Consider the following 21,384-nt stretch of genomic DNA (forward strand, 5'->3'; position numbering starts at 1 on the left):
CCCTTTGTCATCTTTTAGCAGATTAGTAAAAAATTTGAAAGTACAGAAACAGATCCATACATAGGTTGCTGGTGGAAGTACAAATTGTTATAACCTTTGTCTTTGGAGGCCAATTTTGGTATTATTTGTTAAAATTATAAATGCATGCAGCCATTGGCCAAAATCTTTAATCATGTCACTTGGTATGAGAGATGATTATGTGTTGATTAAAATGGCCAGAGCAAAAGGGAATTAAATATTGTTCAAGCGGCTAAAACAGGGGTGGGCAAACTTTTTGACTCCAGGGCCACAATGGGTTCTTAAACTGGCCCAGAGGGCCGGAACAAAAGCATGGATGGAGTGTTTGTGTGAACTAATATAAATTCAAAGTAAACATCATTACATAAAAGGGTATGGTCTTGTTTTGTGTTTGTTTGTTTTATTCATTTCAAATGGGATCCGGCCCGCGGGCTGTAGTTTGCCCACGGCTGGGCTAAAACATGTAGTTTTGGGGTTTCAGTGTAGATATCAAAGAAACTAATTAGAAGATGGACACAGACTTTAAATTTTACTTTTACTAAGATATTATTTACAGCTCTTGCTGGTTTGGCTCAGTGGCAGCAGTTGTCAACCTATAAACCTGTGGGTTGCGACCCCTTTGGCGGTCTAACGACCCTTTCACAGGGGTCGCCTAAGTCCATCCTGCATATCAGATATTTACATTACCATTCATAACAGTAGCAACATTACAGTTATGAAGTAGCAAAGAAAATAATTTTATGGTTGGGTCACAACATGAGAAACTGTATTTAAAGGGCCAGAAGGTTGAGAACAGCTGGGATACAGCGTCAGCCGGTGGACTGGAGGGTCCCGGGTTCGATTCTGGTCAAGGGCACGTACCTCTGCTGAAGTGGGAAGCAACCAATTGATGTGTCTAGCACATTGATGTTTCTCTCTCTCTTTGTCTCTCCCTTACCCTTCCACTCTCCAAAAATCAGTGGAAAAGTATCCTTCCGTGAGGATTAACAACAAAAGAAAGATATTATTTACATAAAGTCCAATCACTCTTTTTATTATACAGTTCTGTGAGTTTTGGCAAATAGTTGTATATAATCATCAGAATCAAGATATATTTCAGTTCTAGTATCTCTACCCCACAAATCCCTCCAAAACACTAAACCCTCAATTTTGCGGGCCTCAATTTAATGAACTTTGGGTTTAATGGACAAAATTTTTGTTCCGTTTGTCATATGTGAAAACTGACACCCTGTTAATTTAAAAATGCTTTTAACCAAGATTTGCTTATAATTAAATTTAACAGGTTAATTTTTTTGTTATTAATTTACTGTTATTGTTAACAAAATTTAATAAATAGGCCATATGTTGGAAAAAACACTAGTAATTTCACAGACATAAATAAATATTACATATCTACAACTATAGTCTACATATTTAAATCCAAGAACCACTGCTTGTAAACAATGTTGGGCGAATGATTAGCATGTGATCGCACCGTATCACATGTGGTAATTGGTTTCTTTTGTCATGTGGTGTGACTTTCTGTGGCAGTTTTAACCGGTGCCACCTATGTTCTGACATGGACTAAGCCACGCCCCAGCTGAGTGCTTTTGTTTATTTGTGGTGACGGGTGAATAGACACATTTACTAAACCTATTCAGTATGAACTTGAAATTACAGTAATACGTATAGAAAACTTTTCTGTGAAATTAAACTTCATACATACGTAATTTTAATTACAAAAACGTGCCTAAATAAGTAAAAACGGGTAAACTGATTAGTCAGTTTTTTTCTAACCGTCATTCAGAAAACCTACTTTATTGTATAATGGACTTTTGGCTTTAACTCACACCCCCTAACCTGAATTAGTAAGTTTTACTATCCAGTGGTTGGCAAACCCCGGCTCGCAAGCCACATGTGGCTCTTTGGCCCCTTGAGTGTGGCTCTTCCACAAAATACCACGTGCGGGCGCACACGTACAGTGCAATTGAAACTTCGTGGCCCATGCGCAGAAGTTGGTTTTCGGCCTGGGCGAGTCTATTTTGAAGAAGTGGCTTTAGAAGAAGTTGGGGGTGTCGGTCGGCCGGGTGACGGGAGATGTGGCGCAGGTGGGCCGCGGGATACGCAGCGTGGGGTAGGTACATTGTTTTGAGGTAGGTTCGCTGAGGTCGACCCCTTCCAACTCTCCCATCCACACTCGTCTATCTGAAACAAGTACACAGGACGAGTGTGGATGGGAGAGTTGGAAGGGGTTTACCTCAGTGAACATACCTCAATCAGATTGAGGATGTTTTCAGCAAAGGCCAGCTTAGGAGTACCCTAATTAAGTTAATAACAATGTACCTACCTATATAGTTTAAGTTTAAAAAATTTGGCTCTCAAAAGAAATTTCAATCGTTGTACTGTTGGTATTTGGCTCTGTTGACTAATGAGTTTGCTGAGCACTGGTATAGTCATTCTCCTCAACCTGAGCCCCTGGAAACCATTGATCTGTTTTTCATCCATTTTTCTTTCCCTTTTGACTGTCATATAAATGGAATCATACAATAAGTAGCCTATTGAATCTGGCTACTTTCACTTAGCATAGTGCTTTTTAAGATTCAGCCTCATATGTGTGTAATGATATGCAAAACAGAAGCCATGCCTTTAAAATGGGTAATTAAAAAAGTACTAAAAGGAAATATAGGAAGTTGCTGAGAGAACTTATAACAATAATTTTTTTCCCACCTAATTTTTTTTTCTATTGACTTTACATTCAATATTGTTCTGTGTTGGTTTCAGATGTGCAGCATGGTACTGGAGAATCACCCACTTTGCAGAGTAGTCCCCAGTGTGTTGTCTTTAGATGAGAGCAGAGTTTGGCTGACGTCAGCACTGGCTGATTGTTTTGGGACACATATACAAAAATGTTCATTTAATAAATTAATTCTTAAAAGAAAGATTCGGCCTCATCATATGTATCAGATGTGTGTTTTTTATTATTGAGTAGTATGCCATTGTATGGATGTAACAATTTGCATATCCATTCACAAGTTGAGGGACATTTGGGCTGTTTTCCACCTTTTGATGATTACAAATAAAGTCGCCTAGAAGTTTTAAAGTTTTTACATTTTAGTCTAGCATTCTTTTTGACTTAATTTTTCCATATGATACAAGGTATGGGTTAAGGAACTTTTTTGGGGGCATTTGGATATCTAATTATTTGAAAAGACTGTCTTTCTTTATTGAAGTGCGTGGGTACCTTTTGCAAAAACCAAGTGACCACATGTGTGTGGGTCTATTTCAGGTCTCTATTCCGTTGCTCTGTTTTGATCACCATTCATGTTGTCTTTATTACAGTAACGTTATAGTAAGCCTTGATATAGTGTATAGTGTGAGTCCTCCAAATTTGTTTTTTTCAAAATTGTTTTGGCTATTCTAATTCCTTTGCCTTTTCAACTAAGAATCAGTTTGTTGAGTAAAAAAAAATCTTGCTAGAATTTTGATTAGACATTTCAAAGTTTTACTTTGGTATAATACCAGATTCACAAAAAGTAGCAAAATAATGTAACGGGGATTATATATACCCTTCACCTAATTTCCCTGATTGGTAATATCTTGCATAACTATAGTACAACTAGAGGCCCAGTGCATGAAATTCATGCACTGGGGGGGGGGGTGGTCCCCTCAGCCCAGCCTGCACTCTCTCCAATCCAGGACATCCCTCTCACAAGCCTGGACCACTGGCTCCTAATCGCTTGCTTTCCTGCCTGGTCGCCCCTCACTGCCCCCTGCTGCCGGCCAGGTTGCCCCCAACTGCCCCCTCCCTGCTGGCCTGGTTGCACCTAACTGCCCCACCTGCTGGCCTGGTCACCCCCAACTGCCCCCCTGCTGGCATGGTTGCCCCCAACTGTCCCCCTCTGCCAGCCTGGTCACCCCTCACCGCCCCCCCCCCCCCCACTGGCCTGGTTGCTCCACACAGCCTGCTTGTTCAGTTGTTTGCATCTCTCACTAACACCCCTGCTGGCCTGGTTGTAGGCAGCCATCTTGTGAGGGTGTGAGGGTTAATTTGCATATTACAGCTTCATTATATAGAATATCAAGACCAGGAAATTGATATTGATATTATTTACAAAGTTTATTCAGATTTTGAAGTTATATGTGCATTCATTTATGTGGCTGTGTTTGTGTATTGATAATTCTATGAAATTTTATCACGTGTGTAGATGGTTTTAACCACTGCCACCATTAAGATACAGAACTGTTCCATTATCACAAAGATCCCCTCATACTACTTGTTTATAGTTACACTCACCTTCCTCTATTCTGTTTCTAATCCCTAGCAACCATCAATGTGTTCTCCATAATTCTGTTATTTTGAAGGCTGTTATATAAATGAAAACCATCGCTTCTCGGCCTTTTGGCTGAGATCAAGTGTAGTATAAATGGAAACCATACAGTATGTAACTGTTGAGATTGGCTCCCCCCATTCAAATAATTCTCTTTAGTTACATCCAAGTTTTTATATTCCAACAGGTAATTCCTTTCTATTACTGTGTTGTATTCCATGGTATGGATGTACTGCAGTTTGGTTACTATTCACTCGTTGAAGGACATTTGGATTTGTATTAGTTTGCTAAAGCTGCCCATAATAAAGTACCACAAACTGGGTGGCTTATGGGAATTTATAGTTTGACAGTTCTGGAGACTAGAAATACAAGACTAAGACTAAGGTGTCAGCAGGGTTGCTTTCTTCTGTGGGCTGTGAGAGAGAATCTGTTTATGCCTCTTCCCTAGCTTCTGGTGGCTGCTAGCAATCTTTGGTGTACTCAGTTTATAGAAGAATCGCCTTGGTGTCTGCCTTTATCTTCACACTAGTGGCCCAGTGCATGAAATTCGTGCACATTAACACATTGTATGCGGGAAACATATTTATACGTTTTACGTTGACTGGTAGTAGAGCGCGGGACACGTATTGATACGTTTTTTATAGACTAGTGGTAGAATGCGGGTAACGTATAAATACGTAAACTAAAGTTATCGTATTTTTTAAAAATTTTTATTAATTTTTTACAGAGAGTAAGGGAGAGAGATAGTTAGAAACAGATGAGAGAGAAACATCGATCAGCTGCCTCCTGCACATCTCCTACTGGGGATGTTCCCGCAACCAAGGTACATGCCCCTGACCGGAATTGAACCCGGGACCCTTCAGTCCGCAGGCCGACGCTCTATCCACTGAGCCAAACCGGTTTTGGCAAGTTATCGTAATTTTACTGAATGTTGCCATTTGCGCAAAAAATTAGCAAAAATGGCCTGCGCCACCTGTTAGCGCGCGATAAAAACTACCCGCAAACAATGTGTTAAAAGGGAATTAATTAGAGGAAATATTTTAATATTGCTATTTGCCCTTTCTCTATAATAGAAGTGTCAGAGATGAAAGAAAATTAGTAAAATGTATATGAAAATCTTCCTCCTGTCAGTCTGGAGCACGCCGTGGGATCCAGAGTCAAGTCCCCACCCATCCGTGTGCACCTCAAAATTGTGTGAGACCCAGACCTGGCCGGCCCCACCCAACATTGGGCGAGATCCAGACCCTCCCGGCCCCACCCCTGACAAGTCCTGCTGGGCGGGGGTTGGGTGGGCGCATTCTCAAGTCCCCTGGTCCGGTGCCACGCAGTCTCAGGTCCCTGCTGATTGCTCATTATGGCTTGTAACAGGAACCCCGCCTCTGCTGTGGGCACAGCCATCTTGTGTTATGGGAACCCTCCCTCCACCGTGGGCGCAGTAATCTTGTTCCGGCGTGACAGAGTGAGGGTCAATTTGCATATCACCTCTATTATATAGGATGATATTCTTACTGTGTACATGTCTGTCATCAAATTTCCTCCTTTTTTTGGTTAATTCTCACCTGAGGATATTTTTTTTCATTGATTTTTAGAGAGAGAGGGAGACAGAGAGTGGGAGGGCGGGTGAGAGAGAGAGGAGAGAAATATATATATATATATATATAGAGAGAGAGAGAGAGAGAGAGAGAGAGATGTGAGAGAGACCCATCAATTGGTTGCCTCCCGCACAAGCCCCGACCAGCCCTGGGATTGAACCTGCAATCTAGGTACATGCCCTTGACTAGGGAATTGAACCCGTGACCTTTTGGTGCATGGGCTGGCACTCTTAACCATTGAGCACACAGGCCGGTGTTTTTATTTAAACATTTTCCTCTTTTTTTTTTAAAGATGTTTGTTTTAAATATATGCTTATTGATTACAGAGAGGACGAAAGAGGAAGAGAGATAGAAACATCAGTGATGAAAGAGAATTATTGATCAGCTGCCTCCTGCACGCCCCCTACTGGGGATCGAGCCTGCAACCCGGGCATGTGCCTTTGACAGGAATTGAACCTGGGACCCTTCAGTCCACAGGCCAACGCTCTATCCATTGAGCCAAACCGGCTATGGCCATTTTCCTTTTTTTATAAGGATAGTAGTCATTGAATGAGGGCCCACACTAGTGACCTCATTTTAACTTGATAACTTCTGTAAAGACCCTAACTCCAAATAAGATCACATTCCAAGGTACTTGAGGATAGGACTTCAAAATATGAATTTTGGGGTGACAAAATTCAACCTATAATAGAGTTGTTTTCAATTTCTGGCTATTACAAGTAAATCTGCTGTGAACATTCTTGTACACATTTTTTGTGTGGACATAGATTTTTAATTTTGGGGGGATAAAATGCTTAGTAGTAAGATTGCTTGTTCTTAATGGCAAATGTATATATGGTTTTAAAATCTAAATTTTAAAAATTTATTGAGATATAATTTACATATAAGTTGTACAATATGTTGATTTGATACATTTACATATTGCAATATGATTACTACCATAGCTTTAGCTAATTTTCTATTCCATCACATAATCATTGTATCTTTTTTTGTGGTGAAGCATGTATGGTGTTTCAAAGAAAACTCCTAAACTTTTTACCATTTCACATTTGAATCAGTTTCTTTGCATCTCTGCTATGGTTTGGGTTTGCCACTACTTTTTATTGTGACTATTCTAACAGGTATAATGATGGCTCATGTGGTTTTTGCATTTCCTTCCATTCAATTTCAGCATGTGTTATTAAAGTTTTGTGTTTTAATTAAAAATATATTTTTATTGATTTTGGAGAGAAATATATAGAAACATCAACAATGAGAATCATTGATTGGCTGCCTCTTGCACGCTCCCTACTGGGGATCGAGCCCACAACCTGGGCATGTGCCCTTGACCAGAATCTAACCTGGCATTCAGTCTGTGGGTTGGCCAATGCTCTATCCACTGAGCGAAACCAGCTAGGGCTATTATAAAAGCTTTTTAGATAATCACCTTTTTTTCTCTTACACTTAAATTCTTGATTGTTGATATCATTAACATGATTACTTATTTGCTAGTGTATAGTAAAAAGAAAATAACTCCAGATGAACAGAATCAGCAGTGCAACAAAACTATTAAGTAAAGTTTAACTTTTCTTTATACTTTTTTGTCCTTTGAATTCATCCCACTGTGGGTAAAGTTTTGATTTTTAAACTTACTATAAATGCTTTCACTGTATGCTCATGACATTTATTTGATGTACATTGTAGATTAGGTTTATTTTTAATTTTTTACAATCTTACGCATTTCAAAAATTCAGTTTCATAGTTTTTGAACAGGCAATTTATTTTCCTAAATCAAAATATAAAATTATATAAAAAGGTATACACAGAAGTCTCCAGAGATTCCTGCCTCCTTATTCATTCTTTCATCCCCTCCCCTATATTGGCAACCTAAAAAAAAAGTTTCTTATTAATTCCAGTATGTCTTTTTGTGCAGACAAACAAATGCATATACACACATATATACATTTTTATTTTATAGTTACTTCTTTAAGGTAATATGCTGATCAACACAATTTGTTGCATTCATTTGATATTAAGTGCCAGACCTAATAGTTGTTAAGAGTTGTGTTGATGCCCTACCAGTGGTCGGCAAACTGCAGCTCGGCAAACCACGGCTTGCGAGCCACATGCGGCTCTTTGGGCCCTTGAGTGTGGCTCTTCCATAAAATACTGTCTCCTCCACAAAATAACAACTTCTGCGCATGGGCCACGAAGTTTCAATTGCACTGTACATGCGCGCCTGCACGTGGTATTTTGTGGAAGAGCCACACTCAAGGGGCTAAAGAGCCGTGTGTGGCTCGCAAGCCGCGGTTTGCTGACCACGGCCTAACTGGTTTGGCTCAGTGGATAGAGCATCGGCCTGCGGACTGAAGGGTCCCAGGTTTGATTCCATTCAAGGACATGCACCTTGGTTATGGGCACATCCCCAGTAGGAAGTGTGTAGGAGGCAGCTGATGGATGTTTCTCTCTCATCGATGTTTCTAACTCTCTATCCCTCTCCCTTCCTCTCTGTAAAAAAATCAATAAAATATATATATTTTAAAAAGAGTTGTTTTGATGATGTGTTTCATGGTGTGAGAGTTGAATCTGCCACACTGATTTCTGAACCATTTCATGATCTGCAAGTTATGATCAATATGAATTAGTGAGGTAGGTTCACTAGTAACTCTGTTAATGATTGTATAGCCACTTCAGCAGTGGAGACACTGCTTGTTGCTCTGTAACTTTGGACAGAAAAAGAGACAGGTAAAAATATCTTCCAGTACCTAGTAAGTTGTTAATTGCTAGCCAAAGCAGTTCATACAGGATGGATGGGGGTTGGGGCAGAATATAATGAAGTAAAACAGTCAAGTAAAGTGTTATGAGTAGGATAATTGGCAAACATTAGCAGAATAATTTATAAGAAGCAGTTGGAGAAGAAAACTTTTTCCCCTTTTTTGTTTGGAATATATTAATCAGGAATGCTAAGCATAATTGCTGATGGTAGAGAGTTTTTCTTGATGAAAAGAGCATTTTGAGCATTTTTGCCAAATTAATCATAAAATAAGATGGCAAATATTTTTTTAAACTGTATTTGTTGATTTCAGAGAGGAAGGGAGAAGGAGAGAGAGATAGAAACATCAATGATGAGAATCATTGATTGGCTGCCTCCTCACACCCCTTACTCGGGATTGAGCCCTCAACATAGACATGTGCCCCGACTAGGAATTGACGCTCAAACTTTGAGCCACAACAGCCAGCCCAAATATTTCTTTTTTACAAAAATAAGTTGTTATTGATTGGAGAGAGAGAGAGAAAAGAAAGGGGAAGGGGGAGAGAGAGAGTAGAAACATCAAAGGAAACATTGATAAGCTGCCTCCTGCACAACCCCTACTGGGGATCAAGACAGAAACCCAGGCACGTGTTCTGACCAGGTATGGAACCAGTTACCTCTTGATGCATAGGACGCTGCTCAATCAACTGAGCCATACTGGTTGGGCCGTAGAATAAGATGGGAGATATTTGCACATGAAGAATCTCCTTATACATGTTCTCAGATTTTGCTATATTATTCGCCAGAAATTTTCTTGTGAAGTGGATCATTATCACAAATTGTTTTCTAAAGAATAATTTTCTAATTGAGAAGTTTCTTTCCTGACTGAATGGCTTAGCAGACAAATCATTGGTACAACAAAAAATGTTTTAAATGCAAAGTTGCAATAACTATAAATTCAAGATAGTAGTTTCAGGTTCTCTGCAATATACTTTAAAATATACCTAATACATGTAAACACTAGTTATACTGTATGTTGTATTTGCATTTAATAATATATTGTGTGGGGCAAAAGTAATTTTACAGTTGTATGTGAAACATAGTTTATTTTTTTTTAAACCATTATTATTGATTTCAGAGAGGAAGGGATGGAGGCAGGGAGGGAGGGAGGGAGAGAAGGAGAGAGAGAGAGAGAGAGAGAGAGAGAGAGAGAGAGAGAGAGAGACATCCATGATGAGAGAGAATCATTGGTCAGCTGCCTTCTGCATGCCCCTTACTGGAGATCGAGCCCAAAACCCAGGCATATGCTCTGACCGGGAATCAAACTGTGATCTGGTTCATAGGTCGACGCTCAACCACAGAGCCATGCCAGTTGGGCTCAAATTTAAATTCTTTATTTAAAGTATTACATATGTCTCCTTTTCCCCCCATTGACCTCTCTCCAACCACTTCCACTCCCCTACTGTCTGTGTTCATTGGTTATGCTTATATGCATGCATACAAGTCCTTTGGTTGATTCCCCCCCCCCCCCCACCTTCTCTCTGAGGTTTGACAGTCTGATGCTTCTGTGTCTCTGGATCTATTTTTGTTCATTATATTCCACAAATGAGTGAAATAATGTGATATTTATCTTTCTCCGACTGGCTTATTTCACTTAGCATAATGCTCTCCAGGTCCATCCATGCTGTTGCCAGTAGTAAGAGTTTTTTACAGCAGTGTGGTATTCCATTGTGTTAGGTGTACCACACACAGTTTATTCTTGCATTATAATTTATTGTATTATTTTCCATATGAACAACTGTAAACCTACTTTTGCCCCCTACCCTTTATTGGTTCTTATTAATAGTAAATGTTTGCTGAATCTTTATTAGCATTTGTAGATTTACATTTTAAAAGATAGCAGTAGTTAAGGTGTATAGTATTCTTTTTTAGTAGAAAGGTATTGTCCAGTAATTGGTGATTGGTAAAATCTTGTGAGTTTGTGTGACATGAGGGAAACTTGCTTGATAAAAGGGGGTTTAAATTTAATTTTTTATTGTGCTAAACTCTACCCCCCCCCCCAACCCAAATAACATTTGCCATTTGAATCATTTTTAAGTGGGCAGTTCAGCAGTGTTAAGTAAATTGATCTTTTTGTGAAACAGATTTCTGGAACTTTTGTCTCCAAAATCTGAAACTTTATACCCATTAAACAACAACTCCCCCTTTTGACCTCCCTCACTCCCTGGTAACCACAATCTACTTGTTGTTTCTTTGAATTGTACTACTATTGTCTATGGCCATACCACCCTGAACGCGCCCGATCTCGTCTGAATTGTACTACTATTTAGATACCTCATGTAATAGAATCATATAGTGTAGGGGTGGTCAAAAGTAGCTGTATAGTGTAAGTACACAAAACAGTTAATAAATCCATTGTAATAATCATTACCTGCATATCTTTTTCCATATGAGCAACTGTAAACCTACTTTTGCCCACCCCTGTGTTTCTCTTTTTGTGACTGACTGGCTTATTTCAAATTTATTATAATGCCCTGAAGGTTCATCCATGTTGTAGCATCTGATAGGATTTCCTTTCTTAAGGACGAATAATATTTCATTGTATGTATATCACGTTTTGTTTACCTATTAAACTGTTGATAGTCATGTGGTCTGCTTCTACCTCTTGGCTATTATAAATAGTGCTGCTTTGAATATGGTTGTTGCAACTATTTCTTTGAGACCCAGCTTTCAATTATTTTGGACATATACCTGGAAGTGGGGATTGCTAGGTCATATGGCAGTTTTCTTTAAAAATTTTTGAGGAGCTTCCATGTTGTTTTACATAGTAGTTGTACAGTTTTACAATCCTACAGTACATGGATATTAAATTGATTTTTTGCAGAGAGGAAGGGAGAGGGATAGAGAGTTAGAAACATCGATGAGAGAGAAACATCGACCAGCTGCCTCCTGCACACCTCCTACTGGGGGTGTGCCCGCAATCAAGGTACATGCCCTTGACCGGAATCGAACCCGGGACCTTTCAGTCAGCAGGCAGATACTCTATCCACTGAGCCAAACCGGTTAGGGCGATTTTTCCACATCTTTGCAGACACTTTTTATTGTGTCTTTTTTATTCTAGCCATCCCAGAGGGTGTGGAATGGTATCTCATCGTGGTTTTGATCCAAGTTCTTTGCCCATTTTTAATTTATGTTATTTGGTTTTTTTGTTGTTGTCGAGTTGTAGGAATTGTTTATATATAGTGGATATTAACTTTGTATCAGGCATATGGTTTGCACATATTTTCTCTCGTTCTGTAGGTTGCCTTTTCACTCTGTTAATGGTGTCCTTTAATGTGTAAAAGTTTCTGTGTAGTCCTGTTTATTTTTCCTTTCTTTACACTGTTCTTTTTGTTCTATCTAAAAGACCATTGCCAAGTTCAGTGTTATGGCGTTTTTCCCCTGTTCCAACCCCCCCCCCCCCAGGAGTTTTATAATTTTAGGTCTTAATGTTTAGATCTTTAGTCCATTTTGAATTAATATTTGTATATGGTATGAGATAATGAATGGTCCTGTTTCATTCTTTTGCATGTGGACATCTAGTTTTCCCAGCACCATTTGTTGAAGAGACTGTCCTTTCCCCATTGAGTGGTCTTGGGCCCTTTTAAAGAAGTTTAAATATGTAGGTCAGGTTTTATTTCTGGCCTTTCCATTGTATTCCATTGGTCTGTATGTCTGTCTTTATGCCTGTCCTACATTTTTTTTTTTGATTACTGTAGCTTGGTGATATGTTTTGAAATTAGGAAGTGTCATGCCTTCAACTTTGTTCCTTCTTTCTAAGTTATTTTAGTTATTTGGAGTCCCTTGAATTGTATGATGAATTTTTCTATTTCTGTAAGAAAGTGTTCTTGGGATTGTGTTGAACCTGTAGATTGCTTTGGGTATTATGGACATCCTTATAATATTACGTCTTCCAATCATGAATGGAGTGTCTTTCCATTTATTTGTGTTTTGTTTAATTTCACTCAGCAATGTTTTGTAACTTTCAGTGTATGCCTTTCACCCTCTTGGCTAGATTTATTCAGGGTATTTTATTCTTCTGGTGCTATTGTAAATGCAAATTGTTTTCTTAATTTCCTTTTTTGATTGTTCATTGTTTGTATATAGAAGCACATGTTGATTTGTATCCTGCAACTTTGCTGGCTATTTATTCTAACAGGTTTTTGTGCGCGCGCGTGTGTGTGTGTGTGTGTGTGTGTGTGTAATCTTTAGGGGTTTTACATATAATAGCATATCATCTGTGAATGTAGATAATTTTATGTCTTCCTTTCTAATTTGGATGTCTTTTTATTTCTTTTTCTTGCCTGATTGTTTTGGGTAGGACTTAAAATATTGTGTTGAATAGAAGTGATAAGAGTAGGCATTCTTGTTTTGTTCCTGATATTAGCATAAGCTTCTCATAAGTGGCCTTTATTATGTTGGGTTACATTCCTTCTATTCCTAGTTTGTTTAGTATTTTTATCATGAAAAGGTGTTGAATCTTATCATATGCTTTTTCTGCATCAGTTGAGATGATCATAAGTTGTTTTTTTTTTTTGTCTTAAGACATCATTGTTTAATACTATAGCTATTTCCAACCCTTTTCATCTCATGGCACACAAACTAATTGCAAAAGTTCTGTGACGCACCCAAAAATATATATTTTTTGCTGATCTGACAAAAAATAGGTGTAATTTTGATTCATTCACACTGGATGGCTATGGTGTTGGCATTTTTTAAATTTGACAACTAAGGGAAAAGGTTAGTGCCCCCTGACTAAATGGTGAGGTATTACATGTTTTAAAAATTCTTTTGGCACACCACTGTGCCTCTTACAGCACACCTATTGAAAATCACTGGTTTAATATAGTAATATTCCATGAACACACTATTGATTTTTTTTTTTTTTTGCCCATCATTCTCTTAAAGTAGTGCATTACAGTGATTGATTTTCATATGTTGAACCAGCCTTGCATTCTGGGAATAAATACCACTTGGTCATGTGCTATTGAATGGTTTACTAGTAGTTTGTTAAGAGTTTTTGTATTGATATTCATCAGGAATATTCGTCTCTAGGTTTTTTTGTAGTGTCTTTATCTGGTTTCAATTTAATTAAAAATAATTTACATGTTTTAATCTTTATTTAGGAAAGCTTAAGGTTAGAGAGAATTCAAATAATTTTACAGTACAACATATGCGGATTTTTCCTGTCATTGACATTGTGTAGAATTAACAAATGAAGAACCAGCCTCTTAGATCTGAAATAAGAAATGGAAAGTACCTACTATATATTGTTTTTCATAAACTTCATTGTGGAAGTATATTTGATTTCTGAGCTTAAACATGAATATAATTCAAGTCTATGAATTGTGCACTGTGAGTAGGTAGAAAGATTAGTGGTTTTTATCACGTGGATGCTAATTCTAGAAACTTTTTCTAATCAGGAGTGGAAGGTACAAAAATATTAAAGATGTAGCATGCTGCATTTTGTGGTCATATTAAAATGAAAAAATTGTGGTTAGTAACTGCAATTCTAAATTTTAGATTAAAATTTCCCATCATTGTCTATAAAGCTGTTTAATGTACACTTTGGCTTTATTATTGTTTATTAATTGAATTGTATATCCATCTTCATAAGAATTATTAATAGACTGAATATTTCAGTTAGATACTTTCTACTACCTTGAATAAATAAATGTGAAAGTTTTTGATGTAATCAGTTAGAGTACTGTGTGAAATAAAATATTTGGATTTCTCTTGAAATCCAGGCAGGATTATCCTGTCTTCATCCACTTTGCTATGAAATCTGCCCATTACTTGAAATCTGCCAGTGAGCCAGTGGTGCCCAGTGTGAATGGGTGTGATAATAATAATGCACTGTGCTTATATCATATTGTATACTATTTACGAGTGTTAACATGTGAATTTAGCTCATTGTTTTAATTAATTACTCTTGAATAATATGTGAATTCTGAGGGACCTTGTTTAGTGAAGGCTGTGTTTTGTTTTTTTCTTATTTTCTGTCTTGAGACCACTTGGCTTGAATTAAAAGAACTTTGAAACAATTATTTTATGAAGAAATCAGCAGATTTTATAGAAATGGAAGTAGAAAGTTCTTTTGTTACTGAATTAATTTAACTTGGAGTATAAATTTTGAGTAACAGACTATAAACATATATTCATTATAGCTAACTTGAAAAGTTATGGTGATCAAGTTTCAGTTTTTTAGATCTCTGTTTATATTAAAAGCAGTACTTGTGAGAGTGTGTACTTGAATTTAACATACAGAATTAATCTATTATGACCTAATCCTTTTTAATCCAGTAATTATATATGAATGTATTTAAAAAACCTTTAATGGCTGTATACTGAACACTTGAGCCTAAGGAATTGGTTTTACAGTGTATTATGCAACCTATCTATAAAATGGGTTCCCTTAGTTTTCAGTAAGGAGAAAAAGAAGTTAGTTGTTTTTGGATGTATTTTTCCCGCAAAGGGAAATAGTAGTTGAGAGTTAAAGCAAATTTCATTTCTATGCTTTATCCTCCAAAGCTGTTGGAATGTTAACTCTTTTATAGTAGTTATAGAGAATTGCTACATGTGATAAAAATCTCAAAAGTTTTTCCTTGGCATTAGGTGAGAGCTCCACCTTGTGATCTTTGAGCATATTCTTAAAATTAATAAACTATAGTAGACCAGAAATGATGTGATAAGTTTGCCTGTTTAACTTAACACTTTTATTGAGCATTACATGTTCTTACAGTTTTGGGTTTCCTAACTTAGGTCAAATGGTATTAAGTACATTTAAAGTCTTTACTTGTAAATTTTTTAATGTAAGCCTTTGGAGGAAGCAAATTGTATTTTTATACAGCTGTAGACATTTAAAATAAAAAGGGAAAATTTCTCAGCTCTTCCTGCAGATGAAGTTTCCATTTTTAACCCCCCCCCCCCCACACACACACACCAATGCTAACTTACCCATTGTTCTGGCTCCTTTAACTACAAAGCTATTTTAATGTATAATTTTGAGCAATGAAGAACTGTTTGGGTGGTAAATTGGTTATTTAGCGGGTGATTAAAACAGTGAGAATTCAGACACATGGAATTTAGTATTCCTCTATTTAATATTAGGTGGCTGTAGAGTTAGGTGCCTTGTAGAAATAAATATAAAATATATTTTAAACCCTCACCCAAAGATAGGCTTATTGGTCTTTTTTATAGAGGGGAACAGAGAAAGGGGAAAGAGAGAGGGAGAGAAAAACAGAGACAGAGACAGACATGGATGTGAGAGAGAACTTCCTGACCCAAGGATGGAACCTACAACCTAAGGTGTATGTACCCTGACCGGGAATCAAACCCATAACCTTCTGGTATACTGGAAGATGCTCAAACCAACTGAGTCACACCGGTCAGGGTGTAATAAATATATTTTCACATTTATTGCAGGTTTCCATAAGGGCAAGGATTATTACTCTCGTTTTTCACCACCGTATGCCTAGTGCCCTGCACTGCATTTGGCACATGGTGGATATTTTTAATTGGTTGGATGGATTTTTAATATTTAGAAACTTTTTTAAAAACAAGTATTTTACTAGGAATAGAGAGTTGGCCAATTTAATATTTTTTTTCTAAATCTATTAGGTGGTATTTTTTTTTTTAAAAATAGACTCCTTGTCTGCTAGACTCACATCTTTATAAATTCCATTTTTCTTTTGTGTTTGCTTTGGCTTCTAGTTTCCAAGCACATGTTAGTATAACCTTATACTGAGCAAAATAATTTGACCTGACAATACTTCTAATTAGTTCACTAGAAATTTTGTGTTATGTAGAGGAATGTAGTATATCACACTACTTATTTTTTATTTAGTACTCTGCTTTTCAGAGCTTATACATTCTTTTTGTCCTTAGGAGAATATATCTATGAACTATCTTTTTTTTAAAAAATATATTTTATTGATTTTCTTGCAGAGAGGAAGGGAGAGGGATAATAGAGAGTTTAGAAACATCGATGAGAGAGAAACATCCATCAGCTGCCTCCTGCACACTCCCTACTGGGGATGTGCCCGCAACCAAGGTACATGCCCTTGACTGGAATCGAACCTGGGACCTTTCAGTCCACAGGCCGACGCTCTATCCACTGAGCCAAACTGGTTAGGGCTATGAACTATCTTTAATGTCTGCTTAAAAATTGTATATTAAGGGATGTAGCAAGTTTGGTTTTATAAAATGCCCAGAGAGAGTGGGGACAGGTAGGCCGACAAACTGAGTAAGCACTTTCTTGCCATCTAGATAACCTAACGTGTTGGTTAGAACTTATTTACCTCTATACCTCTCCAGCTCTCTTTAAAAAACCAAAATTTTCTTTCTTAAAAAATACTTTTCTTTTTATTTTTTAAAAAAAATATTTTTATTGATTTCAGAGAGGAAGGGAGATGTAGGAGGTAGATAGAGATAGAAACATCAATGATGAGGGATCGAGCCTGCAACCCAGGCATGTGCCCTTGAGCAGAATCGAACCTGGGACCCTTTTAGTCCGCAGGCTCATGCTCTATCCACTGAGCCAAACCAGTGAGGGCAATGCTTTTCTTTTCAAATAAGTTTGGATTTTTAGGAAGCTAGGTGTGTCCCCATGTAATGGCAAGCCTCAGAATTCTGGTGTACTATTTAGATAACTTGTTAGGTTACAATAAGATTAACAGTTAGTGGTTTTGCGGAGCAATCCTGTGACCATGATTTATTTGAAGAAGACCATGCTAATAGTCACGTCTAAATAAAGATTTTATAATGCGATTATTCTTTAGAATAAAAAAAAATAAGCTAAAAGTGATGGTATAGACAACCCTGGATTATTCAGGGCTTACTTTGTGGATTAGCAGCTCTTGTTTCTCTTACTACCTCATTACTTTGTTATTAATAGTAGCTTCATTAGAGTGAGCTGGGAAATGCTGTGCTTTGACTAGCCACTTATTGATGTTTTTAGAGCTGTAGAATTAATGGAAAAACCAAATTACCAGTTTCTTGTATAACATCTGCTCTATTGGAAAGATCATTAGAAGTTTATTAGTATATGATATTTGAACATTTATTATTATTGGACATGTTTAGTCTGATCTGCTTTTTCTTTAGGTGGCCACCAAGTCCTAGATTCATTTGGAAAGAAAAGCATAAGAAAATTATAAAAGAAAGTTACACATGTAAGATTAAAAGCTCTAGACTCAGCCTATTTTATCTCTCTTTATTTGTTACAGACTTGTCATTTGCTCTTAGGTCATTCTTTCATTTAAGAACGGCATCGTTGATCTTCAAAACTAGAAATAATACTCTTCCTATGGCCAAATTTACACTGTTGTCCACATGACGTTATTGGTATTTAAATTGATTACAAGTTCGTTGAGGGAAAGGGAATAGATTAGAGCTAGCATTTTCTCCCTTTCCTATTCAACACAATGTGGTATAGTCATGAAGTGGTTATCTAATCTAATAGAAAAATATGCAAATTTGTCCATTACGGCATCATATCACAACCGGATCAGCAGGCTGCAATCCCGCCCTCTGCTCAGGCAGGTGCAAGGCCTGGGGTAGGATAGGATATGATAGGCACAGGAATGGAAAAGGGAAGGAAACTGCTTGCGGAAGGAGGTGGCTACTGCGGGGGGGGGGGGGGGGGGCGCGGGGAGGGTGCAGAGCAGGTGTGCCTGGCGACGGTGGGGCACAGGCGGTGAGGAGCATGGAGACCTGTCCAGACGCAGGAGGAGGGCGGTGGTGGCCCTTGGCAGGGATGCGCCCACATTCCAGGATGGAGTGGAGGACGGAGTGGAGGACGGTCCGAGGTCTGCAGTGCGGGCCTTGGCCACCCTCGCTGGGCTGGGCGTCCTGGGCAGGGAATGGGAGCAGGACAGCAGCGGGGAGGCAGGGGAAGGGGGGGTGCGGTGAACACCTGGCTGGGGCTGAGCCCTGGGCTGGGGGTTACCACCCCTCCCCCCCAACGAAAGCTTTAAGAAGTGAAGGAGGGAGGGAAGAACTTTATAAAGGAGTCAGTAGAGAGCAGAGTTAGAAGGAAAGAGGATGTATGAGTGAACTGTAGGAGCTATAATGAAAATCAAGTATAGTTGTGTACTGGGTTCAGTTTTTAAAAATAGGAGTCAGAAAAGAAAAAGATAAACGATAGTGAATAATTAGGCAGGTAGATACATATTAAAACAGTGGAAGTAAGTAGAGAAGGATGTGGATGAGAGAGAAAGAGGGAGGGAAGAAAAGTTTTAAAGGGGAGCTGGTAGAGCTTAAAAGGAGAATGGGAAGAAGGAAGAAATGGGGGAGGGAGCAAAGCAGGTCAGAGGGAGGAAGTGAAGAAAAAAATTAAGGTGGGAAGGAAGGAAAAGGGGAGGGATAAAGATAAAGGAAAGAAGGAATGTGGGGAAGGAGGGTAGGAGAAAGATGGGAAGGATGATGGAACAGAAGTAGGAAATGAGGAAAGAAAAGTTTATAAATGATGAGTCAATAGGAAAAAGTGTTACATAAAGGAGAGAGAAAAATTCTGTGAGGGAGAAGCCAATAAGGAAGTCAAATACCATTGTGTGTGAAGGGGATAAGATTATAAAAAAAAAAGTTAATAGGGGCCACCAGACCGCAGGGGAGGGCAGTTAGGGGTGACCAGGTCATCTGGGGAGGGCAGTTAGGGGGATCAGGCAGGCAGGCAGGTGAGCGGTTAGGAGCCAGAGGTCCTGGATTGCGAGAGGGATGTGTAACTGCCAGGGATGTCCCGAGGGCTCCCAGATTGGAGAAGGTGCAGGTCAGGCTGAGGGGGGGAACCCCCCTCCCCCCACTCCCCATGCACGAATTTCGTGCACCTGGCCTCTAGTGTATTAATAAGCAAGACTTTGGACTGTTTCTTCTATAGAAGAACCTGCTTTTATAGTGTTTCAAAATGATAGCTTAATTTTATCTGTTCCTTTTTTTTTTTAAACTTTAAATTCTTTATTAGTTCAGGAATTACAAATGTGTATTTTATTGATTTTTACAGAGAGAAAGGGAGAGGGATAGAGAGTTTGAAACATTGATGAGAGAGAAACATCGATCAGCTGCCTCCTGCACAACCCATACTGGGGATGTGCCCACAACCAAGGTACATGCCCTTGACCGGAATCGAACCTGGGACCCTTCAGTCTGTAGGCCGATGCTCTATCCACTGAGCCAAACCGGTTAGGGCTTATCTGTTCCATTTGACTGTACTGTATACTGCCAGCAAAAGTTATAGAATTTTCAGACTTCTTGCATTATGTTTTAAACTTTTCATAAGGATTTCAGGACCAATAAAGAGTCACATCATGTTCTTAGTAGGGTATATGTTTTAAAAAAAAATCCAGACTAGAGAATCTTAGCAAATTTTAAAAATAATTGTCTGTAATACAAGCTTCTTTCTTTGTGTCTGTTGTTGCTACCGTGGGGCTACAATAGTTGTAATAAATCCATATCTAGAAAGAGCAGTCAAATTCAAGGGAAAGAAATCCTTATTTACTGAAACACAGTAGCAGGCACAGGGGAATTTAGGTTTTGCGTGTAGATACCCTTCCCAATATTTTTGGTGTGTTTATAATAGATACGGCATTCCTCCCCTTTAAAGGAATTGTCTGTCTTAGAAGAAGGAAGCGAGCCATCATTTTTACCCACGTAAATATATGAATATATTTCTGACATTGGGGCGTTCCAGAAGATGATAAAGAAATGATAGCAGCTCCAGAAATACCAACTGATTTTAATCTACTACAGTAAGTATATTACGATGATTTTTATATACTTGTTTTTCCACAAAATAGGAAATGTACTAACTTCACTTAAAATTACTTCTGCTTGAGAAGATCTAATACATAAGATACAGCATAAGTATGTATACTTTGAAACAGTTTATATTAATACTCATTGGACTCTGAAACAGTAATTATTCCGAGCTTTTTGTACTTCATTTTAAACTTATTTTTAGAATTTAGATACTGCACAATTTATTATTTTTGCTGTGCAGTTGAATCCACACTTGGTTTTATAATAGCAGTTGTTTTGAGGGAGTGTCATGAAATTCTTAAAAAGTTACGTGTTCTCAGAAAGGATTATCATGCAGTAGTACTTAGGATGTAATGTCATCTTTCTACTATGAGATCAAATGATGATACACTAAAACAAATCTAGGAGGGTGGGACATGCTCCATATTTTTGCAGAAATAATTACATGCTTATTGATGCATGAAGTGGCTTCTTTACTTTTGTCTTAAAAGCTGCCTATAGTCCATGTTCAACTTTTATTCTAATTTTTGATGATGTTGGAAAGAATTAGAACTACTGAAAGTGCTGTGGGTCCCTTTAACTTTGCATATACATATACCATACCATCCTATATAATAAAAGGGTAACATGCAAATTGACCTAACAGTGGAACAACCGGATGCTATGATGCACAATGACCACCAGGGGGCAGATGCTCAACGCAGGAGCTGCCTCCTGGTGGTCAGTGTGCTCCCACAGGGAGTGCGCCGCCCAGTCAGAAGCTGGGCTCATGGCTGACGAGCCGAGCACAGCGGTTGTGATGGGAGCTCCCACCTCCGGGGCAGTGCTAAAGATGTCTGACTGCCAGCTTAGGCCTGCTCCCCTGAGGGCTTCCAGACTTCGGACTCCGAGAGGGCACAGGTAGGGCTGAGAGACACCTCCCCCCCCCCCTCCTGCCCCAGTG

General features: G+C 38.5%; 1 protein-coding gene across 1 annotated transcript in view; it reads left to right on the forward strand.

Moving 5' to 3' along the window:
- The window catches only part of STAG2 (STAG2 cohesin complex component), a 154,916-nt gene that overhangs the window by 45,313 nt on the left and 88,219 nt on the right, over nt 1-21,384 (forward strand). Inside the window, exon 2 of the mRNA XM_081115194.1 lies at nt 20,287-20,431. Coding sequence (XP_080971320.1) covers nt 20,388-20,431 — 44 coding nt within the window. The 5' untranslated portion in view covers nt 20,287-20,387. The remainder of the gene's footprint in view (nt 1-20,286; nt 20,432-21,384) is intronic.

The sequence above is a fragment of the Myotis nattereri genome (genome assembly GCF_964212035.1).
Source record: "Myotis nattereri genome assembly, chromosome: X".
Lineage (NCBI taxonomy): Eukaryota > Metazoa > Chordata > Mammalia > Chiroptera > Vespertilionidae > Myotis > Myotis nattereri.